Source organism: Dermochelys coriacea, chromosome 5 (assembly GCF_009764565.3).
Source record: "Dermochelys coriacea isolate rDerCor1 chromosome 5, rDerCor1.pri.v4, whole genome shotgun sequence".
In the NCBI taxonomy this organism is placed as follows: Eukaryota; Metazoa; Chordata; order Testudines; family Dermochelyidae; genus Dermochelys; species Dermochelys coriacea.
Window position 1 is genome coordinate 92,865,590 of NC_050072.1, and position 12,317 is coordinate 92,877,906.

The following is a 12,317-nucleotide window of genomic DNA, read 5'->3' on the forward strand; positions in this document are numbered from 1 at the left end:
CCAGCAGAGTAGCATGAGAATGAACATCCTGTAAGTTTCTAGTACAGTGGTGGAAAACCTGTGGCCCTCCTGCCACATGCATCCCATCAGGGTAATCTGATTGCGGGCTGCGAAACATTTTACTGATGTTGACTGTCCACAGACACAGCCCCCTGCAGTTCCCCGTGGCCACAGTTTGCTGTTCCCAGCCAATGGGAGCTGCCAGGGTCCCCCTGCCCTGTGGTGGTGGCCAGGAGCTGCCAGGATCCCTCTGCCCTGTGGCGGTGGCGGAGAGCTGCCAGGGTGTCCCTGCCCTGCGGTGGCAGCCGGGGAGCTGTGGGGAATCCTCTGCCCCACGGTGGTAGCCAGGGAGCTGCAGGGCACCCTGCCCTGCCTGTGGTGGCTGGGAGCTGCAGGGTACCTCTCCTGCCCATGGCAGCTGAGAGCTTGGGAGACAGCTACCTCAGTGGCAGGGAGTAGCTTACAGCTTCCTGCCACTGAGGGAGGTGGCGGAATCCTGCAGGTCCCAGCCACCGAGGCTGAAGTCATGGAGGTCTTTGGAAGTCACGGATTCCGTGACTTCCGCGACCTCCATGACAAAACAGTAGCCTTATTTATGACTCCCAAGAGTGCTCCCTTCCCAGGACACTCAGAATCATATTTTAGCCCCCACTGTTTTGGGTAGTGTGGCTCAAGCATTTTAAGCATGACTGTATCATGGCAAAATTGAGAGTTACGAGGTCTGACTTGGGAAGGTAGAGCCAAGTAAATGTGCCCATTTTTCATTCTATGTGATCAGCTGTAATTTAGGTTTGAGTCTCTTGATTCCACCTATCCAAAATGAACAGATGCAGTATAACCCTAATTTAACTATAGAGAAAATGGCACTCTGATAGAGTATTCACTTTAGATCCATCGGGATAGAACCCTGCTACAGAGGTATAGTGGAAAGAACCCCTTGGTTGGCAAATACTAAGTACAGTACGAGTGGCTTGATTCACGTTTGATCTTCATTTTATTTCCCAGTGAATATCAAAAAGAAAGTAATCAAAGTTAAGTATAATAGAGCAGATAATATACAATAGCCTAGCTCCACAGAGCTGAAAGGCTTTCAGGGCCCTTTCATGGAAATTTGAATCACGAAGGCTACAAACAGACCTCTATCCATGTAGCTTTGGACTATCACATAGGAAAATGAGTGGTAGCTTCTGAGCAAATTCCCTAAGTGCCACTTTAATTATTTTGTTAGGTTTCCCATTGAGCTGGTTTGTTTCAAATGGTCTCCCTGGAAATGAACTTAGGGCATTTCAGAGCTTTCAACAGAGTGTATAATATGCAGTAGAAAAAAATAGATTGAAGGGGAGAAAAACAGTGACAGGTCTTGATTTATAAACTAGTTTTGTGAATGTAAGTAGCATAAATATTTATGGCATACAAAGTCTAAAATTACTCAACACACAATTGCTCCAAACTACCAGTCAAACTGAATAAAACTTCCTCTTTGGAGTGTATAGTCCATAGTATGGTTGCATCATTACATATTTTAAGACAACATTGTCCTGCTTCACAATATAATTGCACACTATAATATTTCCAGCCCCATACCAAGTAGTGTACAATTGATTATTACAGTCTCTTTCATCACATGCTAAAATAACACACTGAAAGGGGATAAGAACAAAAACAACATATGGGCACTGCTTTCCTTGTATTACAGAAAATTCAGTTAATTATTTGAAAACCTTCAGTTACTTTACAGTTTTCAGCTGACCAAAGAGAGAACAGAATTTACACTAAGGCCTCTTTTCACCATTCTGGCAGAGTATTACACTTACACTCCCTATAAGATCCTTTTACACTGCCAGAATGGTTTAAAGGGCAGTAGTATAAATGCAAATCAGGCTCAAGAATTGTAGCTGAACTTCACAAATAAATTTGGCATTGCTATATTAAGACAAAATTGTGATATTGTTTGTACATATTTATTTTGGTTAATTTTTATTTTTAACATTTTAATTTATAAGGGACAAAGAAGAATGCTTTATGTTTTGATGTACTGAAAATAATCTGTTTCATATATATATATATATATATAAACTATGAAAGCAGGTGACATTAGGAATTTGAGTAGAAGGGGCAAAAAGAACAAAAATAACTGGAAAGTAACGAGTTGAAATTGGTAGAGAGGAACCAGTCCCAGATATAAATGGTGTTTTGGAGGAAATCCCATTGTAATGGAAACTAAACTGTATTATACTATTCAGCTACTAATTGGCACTGTGTGTAAAATACCTTATTTAAAGCAAATCTGAGCCATATCTGGCAGAGCATTAAAGGATCTAATAATGGACATATCTGCTGTGTATAAGCAAGCTCTGTGACCAGTCATTATCTGGGACAGAAGTACATGACATGGTGTCAGGAGTAAACTAAGAACAGAAGGAAAGCTGTAACAAAGCTTGCAGGATCTCATCAACATGCCACTCTTCAGTGTCTCCAGAGAATTTTGGCTGTGACAAACCTTCAGAATGGACACAATATTTTGAAAGATTTTACATTGCTACCAAGCACCACAAAGAAACTAGAGATATATAGGTATCTTCTTTAATTTATGCTCTGAGGAAGCAAGCAGATCAAATCCTTTAACTCTACTGAAGTCAGACCACAAAGATGACTGTGAAAGTGTTCTGGCTATGTTTGATGCATACTTTATACCTCAGAGAAATATGGTTTATGAAGGAGCATGTCCCCCCACCCTCCAACTTCTAGTCAGTTTCTCCTCCTGCAAATAACTGTCTCAGTCTATTCCTTTCCCTCCCCCCACTCTGCCTTTTGTCCCTCTGCAATCAAATTAGGTGGTTTCCTCCTTCCCACTGTCAGGGTACCAGCAGGGGTAGGGTCACAGAGAACACAGGAGAGACAGGCTCCTTGCTCTCAGTTCCAGTACCTGGCCCCACCCCAGCCTTGAGCTATTGAGAACTGCTATTACAGGGAAAGTCCTTCTGAGCCACCATATCACCAGTCTGGAGCATGCTCAGTCACTCTTTGGGGATTGGGCATGTCCAGTTTGTTTACCTGTAGAAGTTGTGAGGGGATGGAGCATGCTCAGTTGCTCAATGTGAATTACACATGCAGTCTGGTCAGCACTGGGAGCTGTGAGAGACTCAAGCATGGTCAGGATGGATAAAATCTTTAGGGTTTTTAGCTGTTAAAATTAAAAGCTGTCGTATGTAAACTACAAAATTTCAAAGGCTTATAACTTGGCCAGATTTAATTGTTTCTATGAAAATCTGCCTAAAAGGATATCCCTGACAAAAAAGGCTACCTCCCTGCCAAACTTCAAGTCCCTGTTCTAAAGCATGAGGGTGCTAGAGATTTTCAAATAAAATGTTTCCAGAATTTTTTAAATATGGGCAAAACAACATATTCTTCCCTAGCCACCTTCTTGGAAGCAACTGGACCACTTTGACTGACACTAGCCAAAAAATACTGAGCGCTGGGCAGACACCTGGCATGGAAAATTTCAGCCTAACTGGTTAAAGTTTGGCAAAAATTGTAATTAACTGAAAACAGGGTCTTATAATGAGAAGTGTCAGGTAACCTTAATAGGCAGTGTTACAAGATCCACCTAGAATATAAAATTCACTTTTGATGATCTATACAATGATGATCTTCTGTTCTTGGCTCTTTTCCTCATCTAGTGACATAGAGGGGATAGGCTAGTCTCCTTCTTTACCTCCCCCTTTCAAATTTTGTGGGCTTTGAGAAGGTTCAAAATTCAAAAAGCTCATCACTTGACAGCTATGCTATATAACTACTGAGTGTGCCTGATGTTAATAACAGTGTTGGTACCGCAAAGCTGAATCAGAGCTGAATGCAAAATGAGAGAGAATGTGTGTCATGAATAGAATAAGTGGAATGAGATGTTATCTTGAGAATTCCTGTTGAGACTGCAAGCTGATTGTGATTCAGCTATAAAATGAAACCAAATTTTGCCCTGTGAAATGACCTCAGCTGTCTTTAAGAGAAATATGTCATATTCACTATATTTTTATGTATCTGTTTTCCAGGAGGATACACACATCAATATCGAGAGTGATCAGCATAAAAACAAACATGACTCAGTAGCTGAGAAAACATTCTTAAAAGGGTAATTTTTTTTTTGAATGAGCAACTTTTCCACCCATTTCACCCTCACTCCAAGCAAAAATTTGCCAATGTCTCAGCCTCCTGCATGACAGGCCAAAATTCAGCTGCCATATTACTAAGCCAGGCAGTCCTTTGTATCTCCTAGTAATTTGTGTATTGAAAAAACTACATTATATTTAAAATTATTATGCTTTGCAACTGACATATATGATCATGGAACTGAGCATGTGATTATGATCAGGAATCTTTGCAAATTAGAGAAGCTAATATTTTTACATAGACTAGATTTGCCCATTTGATCCAACAGCACCACTTTTTCATAGTAGCTTAAATAATAATTGAGCCTGTTAATGGATTCCTGCTGGAAGTTCAAGATTCATCATTGCCATGCATACTGTATAGTAATTCACACCAGTGCAAAGTAGATATAAACCATCACCATCCTGATTTGGTAGTGTTTTACACTACTTTGCACGGGTGTCAGTGATTACACAATGAATTGAGCTGATAGTCCCTGTGTGTGTGCATCCAATCTCCATAAAAGAGGTTCCTGAGCTTGAGATAAAATATTGACTTCTGAATTAACATGTTTCTGCCATATTGGGATGGGAGAAGATTTCATATAAGCACAGTGTTCCTATTTTATAGTTCAGCAAACTCTAGCAACTCAGCTGCTAGGTAGCCAGGTACTTTGAATTTATCTCATTCAAACTGGGTTACTTGACCTGGCCATGTGCATGTAAAGTTACCCAATTTATATGCACAAGTTGGGAATTTGGATCCATAAATTAAGCATATGCATAAAATATGCATTACACACTTAACTTGCAAAAAGAAAAGAAGTACTTGTGGCACCTTAGAGACTAACAAATTTATTAGAGCATAAGCTTTCGTGAGCTACAGCTCACTTCATCGGATGCAAAAGCTTATGCTCTAATAAATTTGTTAGTCTCTAAGGTGCCACAAGTACTCCTTTTCTTTTTGCGAATACAGACTAACACGGCTGCTACTCTGACACTTAACTTGGAAAACCAAGCCCATAATTTGGTCAGTTTCACAAGCAGTCATAAAATTAAAATATTTATCTTAAATAGTTAGCATTAGTTTTTATTCCACACAACTTGTAAAGTAATTAACTATTTTTACATAACCAAATGAACTATTCTTCTCCAGTCACTCCTCCCTGCTCTTTGGAAATTTGTGGTTTTACTAGCATTTATGAAACAATTTCCCATTTTAAACTTTTAGGGCCATGTTAAAAAAAAAGGGCGGAAATTGCTGTAATTGTGAGTGCAAATTAAGCATTTGAGTGTCTAAATAACCATTTGCAATTACCATAGTTGAGTATACAAACTAAGCATCTGTAAACACACAATTGTGTGCACATTTTTGAGCAGAGACTCCCATTCTCAGAATGGGGCCCTTAAAGTTTAGAGTGTTAGTATCATAGAACTGGAAGGGACCTCGAGAGGTCATCTAATCCAGTCCCCTGCACTTGTGGCAAGACTAATTATCTAGACCATCCCTGACAGGTGTTTGTCTAACCTGTTCTTAAAAATCTCCAATGATGGAGATTTCAGAACCTCCCTAGGCAATTTATTCCAGTGCTTAGCCACCCTGACAGTTAGGAAGTTTTTCCTAATGTACAACCTAAATCTCCCTTGCTGCAATTTAAGCCCATTGCTTCTTGTCCTATTTTCAGAAGTTAATGAGAACAATTTCCCCCCGTCCTCCTTGTAACAACTTTTTATGTACTTGAAAACTGTTATTATGTCCCCTCTCAGTCTTCTCTTCTCCAGACTAAACAAACCCAATTTTTTCAATCTTCCCTCATAGGTCATGTTTTATAGACCTTTAATAATTTTTGTTGCTCTTTTCTGAACTCTCTCCAATTTGTCCACATCCTTCCTGAAATGTGGCATCCAGAACTGGACACAATATTCCAGTTGAGGCCTAATCAGAGCAGAGTAGAGCAGAAGAATTACTTCTCATGTCTTGCTCACAACACTCCTGCTAATACATCCCAGAATGATGTTCACTTTTTTTGCAACGGCATTACACTGTTGACTCATATTTAGCTTGTGGTCCACTATGATCCCCCAGATCCCTTTCCGCAGTACTCCTTCCTAGGCAATCATTTCCCATTTTGTATGTGTGCAACTGATTGTTCCTTCCTAAATGGAATACTTTGCATTTGTCCTTATTGAATTTCATCCTACAGTATTTACTTCAGACCATCTCTCATCCATATCATTTTGAATTTTAATCCTATCCTCCAAAGCACTTGCAACCCCTCCCAGCTTGGTATCGTCCACAAACTTTATAAGTGCACTCTCTATGCTATTATCTAAATCATTGATGAAGGTATTAAACAGAACCAGAATCAGAACTGATCCCTGTGGGGCCCCACTCGTTATGCCCTTCCAGCATGACTGTGAACCACTGATAACTGCTCTCTGGGAACGGTTTTCCAACCAGTTTTGCACCCACCTTATAGTAGCTCCATCTAGGTTGCATTTCCCTAGTTTGTTTATGAGAAGGTCATGAGAGACAGTATCAAAAGCTTCACTAAAGTCAAGCTATACCATATCTATCACTTCCCCGCTATCCACAAGGCTTGTTACCCTGTCAAAGAAAGCTATCAGGTTACAGAGTAGCAGCCATGTTAGTCTGTATCCGCAAAAAGAAAAGGAGGACTTGTGACACCTTAGAGACTAACAAATTTATTTGAGCATAAGCCTTCATGAGCTATAGCTCACTTCATCGGATGCATTCAGTGGAAAATACAGTGGGGAGATTTATATACACAGAGAACATGAAACAATGGGTGTTACCATGCACACTGTAAGGAGAGTGATCAGGTAAGGTGAGCTATTACCAGCAGAAGAGTGGGGCGGGGGGACCTTTTGTAGTGATAATCAAGGTGGGCCATTTCCAGCAGTTGACAAGAACGTCTGAGGAACTGCGGGGGGGGAAATAAACATGGGGAAATAGTTTTACTTTGTGTAATGATCCATCCACTCCCAATCTTTATTCAAACCTAAGTTAATTGTATCCAGTTTGCAAATTAATTCCAATTCAGCAGTCTCTCGTTGGAGTCTGTTTTTGAAGTTTTTTTGTTGAAGAATTGCCACTTTTAGGTCTGTAATCGAGTGACCAAAGAGGTTGAAGTGTTCTCCAACTGGTTTTTGAATGTTATAATTCTTGATGTCTGATTTGTGTCCATTTATTCTTTTATGTAGAGACTGTCCAGTTTGGCCAATGTACATGGCAGAGGGGCATTGCTGGCACATGATGGCATATATCACATTGGTAGATGTGCAGGTGAATGAGCCTCTGATAGTGCGGCTGATGTGATTAGGCCCTATGATGGTGTCCCCTGAATAGATATGTGGACAGAGTTGGCAACGGGCTTTGTTGCAAGGATAGGTTTCTGGGTTAGTGGTTCTGTTGTGTGGTGTGTGGTTGCTGGTGAGTATTTGCTTCAGGCTGGGAGGGCTATCTGTAAGCAAGGACTGGCCTGTCTCCCAAGATCTGTGAGAGTGATGTGTCGTCCTTCAGGATAGGTTGTAGATCCTTAATGATGCGTTGGAGAGGTTTTAGTTGGGGGCTGAAGGTGATGGCTAGTGGCGTTCCGCACAGACACACCCCTGGAACTCCGACCAGGGGTATTCTATCTGCTACCCAAGATCCATAAACCTGGAAATCCTGGACGCCCCATCATCTCAGGCATTGGCACCCTGACAGCAGGATTCTCTGGCTATGTAGACTCTCTCCTCAGGCCCTACGCTACCAGCACTCCCACCTATCTTTGAGAAACCACTGACTTCCTGAGGAAACTACAGTCCATCGCTGATCTTCCTGAAAACATCATCCTAGCCACTATGGATGTAGAAGCCCTCTACACCAACATTCCACACAAAGATGGACTACAAGCCATCAGGAACAGTATCCCCGATAATGTCATGGCAAACTTGGTGGCTGAACTTTGTGACTTTGTCCTCACCTATAACTATTTCACATTTGGGGACAATGTATACCTTCAAATCAGTGGCACTGCCATGGGTACCCACATGGCCCCACAGTATGTCAACATCTTTATGACTTACTTAGAACAATGCTTCCTCAGCTCTCGTCCCCTAGCACCCCTCCTCTACTTGTGCTACATTGATGACATCTTCATCATCTGGACCCATGGAAAAGAAGCCCTTGAGGAATTCCACCATGATTTCAACAATTTCCATCCCACCATCAACCTCAGCCTGGACCAGTCCACACAAGAGATCCACTTCCTGGACACTACGGTGCTAATAAGCAATGGTCACATAAACACCACCCTATACCGGAAACCTACTGACCGCTATGCCTACCTACATGCCTCCAGCTTTCATCCAGACCACACCACATGATCCATTGTCCACAGCCAAGCTCTGCGATACAACTGCATTTGCTCCAACCCCTCAGATTGAGACAAACACCTACAAGATCTCTATCAAACTTTCTTACAACTAAGGTGCCACAAGTCCTCCTTTTCTATCAGGATAGTTTGGCATGATTTGTTTTTGACAAATCCATGTTGACTGTTACTCATCACCTTATTGTCTTCTAGATGTTTGCAAACTGATTGCTTAATTATTGGCTCCATTATCTTTCCGGGTGCAGAAGTTAAGCTGACTGGTCTGTAATTCCCTGGGTTGTCCTTTTTTCCCTTTTCATATATGGGCACTATATTTGCCCTTTTCCAGTCTTCTGGAATCTCTCCTGTCTTCCATTTCAGCTCAGAGATAATCGCTAATAGCTCATATATCTCCTCAGTCAGCAACTTGAGTATACTAGGATGCATTTCATCAAGCCCCGGTGACTTGAAGACATCTAATTTGTCCAAGTAATTTTTAACTTGTTCTTTCCCTATTTTAGCCTCTTCCTACCTCTGATCCTACCTCTTTTTCACTGGCATTCACTACGTTAGACGTCCAATCACCACCAACCTTCTTGGTGAAAACCAAAACAAAGAATAGTAATGAAATTATAATAGATAGGACTGAAAAGATGAGTTAGGGCAAAGAAATGAAGGGCACATGTTAGGAAGTTATTAATTCTGATTTATTTATAATACCATTGAGAGTTCCAAAATAATTAAGGTTTATCCACAGTGCTTTATTATTGTTCCCCAGGTCATTTTGTTCTTCCATCAGCAGCTCAATATAATTACTCACAGTAACGAAATTTCTATTTACACAGTAATCCAAAGAGCACTTTGCTTCACTTGAATTACTCTAAAGTCAGTTTTTGATGTCACTGAACATGGAGTGGAAGTAGAATATCAGGCATATGGTGGGGGCAGTGGTATGTCTGTAAAATTGTTAATCATGAATTAAATCTTCAAGATGGACCTAACATTTAACCTAACTATTTTTTCCTGTGTTCTTGTAAAGTCCATTCATTATGTGTCCGTTATTTTGAAGACAAATGCCTCATTGATTTATTTAAAAATAAAAATCACTCCCAATAGCCTAGCGTTCTTGTGTCACAAGTCTTGAAACATTAATAACATTAATAACATTAACAACAACATATACAAGGAGGAGGAAGAAAAATTGCTTTTCTTAACCTCTGAGGCTAGGACAAGATGCAATGGGCGTAAATTGCAGCAAGGGAGGTTTAGGTTGGACATTAGGAAAAACTTCCTAACTGTCAGGTTGGTTAAGCACAGGAATAAATTGCCTAGGGAGGTTGTGGAATCTCCATCATTGGAGATTTTTAAGAGAAGGTTAGACAAATACCTGTCAGGAATGGTCTAGATAATTAGTCCTGCCACGAGTGCAGGGGACTGGACTAGATGACCTCTCGAGGTCCCTTCCAGTTATATGATTCTATGATTTCATAGACTGTATAAGGTATATTCCATCAGTTAGGCATTTTATGGATTATGTACCAGCAGGACCGTATTGAGGTGCATCTTCTAGGAGATTAATGCTAGTAAGAATAGTGATTTGTATAGCTACTGATAACCTTAATTTTAACTAACTCTATGTTTTAAAAGTGCCTTTTTAAAAAATGACAATTCTTATTCAATAGATCTGCTCTTTGCTTGAAATAAGTAAAGTACTTAAGCACATGTTGATAAATGCAAAGTAATGCACATTAGAAAACATAATCCTCACTGTACATATACAATGATGGGGTCTAAATTAGCTGTTACAATTCAAGAAAGATATCTTGGAGTCATTGTGGATAGTTCTCTGAAATCATCCCCTCAATGTGCAGCGGCAGTCAAAAAAGCGAACAGAATGTTGTGAATCATCAAGAAAGGGATAGATAATAAGACAGAAAATATCATATTGCCTCTATATAAATCCATGGCCCACCCACACCTTGAATACTGCGTGCAGATGTGGTTGTCCCATCTCAAAAAAGATATCTTGGAATTGGAAAAGGTTCAGAAAAGGGCAACAAAAATGATTGGGGGTATAGAACGGCTTCCGTATGAGGAGAGGGTAATAAGACTGGGACTTTTCAGCTTGGAAAAGAGGCAACTAAGGGGAGATATGGTAAAGGTTTATAAAATCACGAGTGGTATAGAGAAAGTAAATAAGGAAGTATTATCTGCTCCTTCTCATAATACAAGAACAAGGGGGCACCAAATGAAAATAATGGGTAGCAGGTTTAAAACAAACACAAGAAAGTATTTTTTCACACAATGCACTGTCAACCTCTGGAACTCCTTGCCAGAAGGTGTTGTGAAGGCCAATACTATAATGGGGATCAAAAGGGAGCTAGTTAGATTCATGGAAGATAGGCCCATCAATAGCTATTAGCCAGGATGGGCAGGAATGGTATCCCTAGCCTCTGTTTGCCAGAAGCTGGGATTGGGTGACCGGGCATGGATCACTTGATGATAACCTGTCTGTTCATTCCCTTGGGGCACCTGCCATTGGCCACTGTCAGAGGACAGGATACTGGACTTGATGAACCTTTGGTCTGACCCAGTATGGCCAGTCTTATGTTCTTACATGCTTAACTTTTAAGATAAAGTTTACAGGAATAGCATTCAGAAAATGACATTTGTACTTATAAAGTGAACAGACCTGATAAGGAATCATTTATATAATGTGATTCTAAGATTATCACTCCGAGTGTCAATATGAAGCAATGGAAACAGCTACTAGTATGATTGAGAGCTCTTTTTGTTCAGAATATCACCAGGTTCAGGCATTAGTGGGATTCATGGTCTATTACTATTACATTTTTAATTTCTCAGTCATTTTTGGCTTTTTTACACTTTACACATTACACCCATACAACCAGATGGGCTTTCAGTTCTTTGAGAGATAACGAACTAGAACCCCAAGATGCTATTCTTCCAAAGGCACATCTCAGAGTAAAATTACCCATTTATTATCTGTGCATTTGTTTAATATTGAATTGTTTTAAGGAGCCGGGATGCTAACATGATAGGCACTTAAATAAATAAATAATCAAACCCAACCCATTAAGCAAATGATATAAGGGCAAAAGAGATTGTAAGAAAATACAATTCAATTTTAAGATCTCAGAGTTGGAATCAACAATAAGGATGATTTGTAGAATTATACAAAATACCTTGAGAATATACTGTAACAGAGCAGCTTGCGTTCCACTATTCAATAAATGAAGAAGCATAAGAACAGCCATACTGGGTTAGACCAATGGTCCATCTAGCCCAGTATCCTGTCTTCCAACAGTGGCCAATGCCAGGTGCCCCAGAGGGAATGAACAGAATAGGTAATCATCAGGTAAATATCCATCCCCTGTTGCCCATTCTCAGCTTCTAGCAAACAGAAGCTAGGGAGACTATCCCTGCCCAACCTGGCTACTATCCTACATGAATTTATCTAGTTCTTTTTTGAACCCACTTGTAGTCTTGGCCTTCACAACATCATCTGGCAAAGAGTTCCACAGGTTGACTGTATCCTTTCATGCCCATACCCTATCTAAGCTATCTATTACTAAGTTGTAAAAAAAATCTGTCCATTACTATATCACTGTAAGAGTACACCATAGCAGGTAATCGCTAATAATCTTTAATTCATTCACCAACAATTAAAATTGATAAGGCTGTTCTGTCTTATATATACATCTTTTCCTTCAGCTTTCTTTCCTTTTCCTTGTACCTAATCTCTTTGCAGAGGCTTAGTGGGTAACTTAAT

At 40.2% G+C, this 12,317-nt stretch overlaps 1 protein-coding gene across 3 annotated transcripts in view; it reads left to right on the forward strand.

Annotated features, from left to right (window-relative positions):
- The window catches only part of SLC28A3 (solute carrier family 28 member 3), a 75,676-nt gene that overhangs the window by 21,128 nt on the left and 42,231 nt on the right, over positions 1-12,317 (forward strand). For all 3 annotated transcript variants that reach the window (XM_043515076.1, XM_043515075.1, XM_038402556.2), the window contains one exon: positions 4,050-4,129. In XM_043515076.1, coding sequence (XP_043371011.1) covers positions 4,050-4,129 — 80 coding nt within the window. The remainder of the gene's footprint in view (positions 1-4,049; positions 4,130-12,317) is intronic.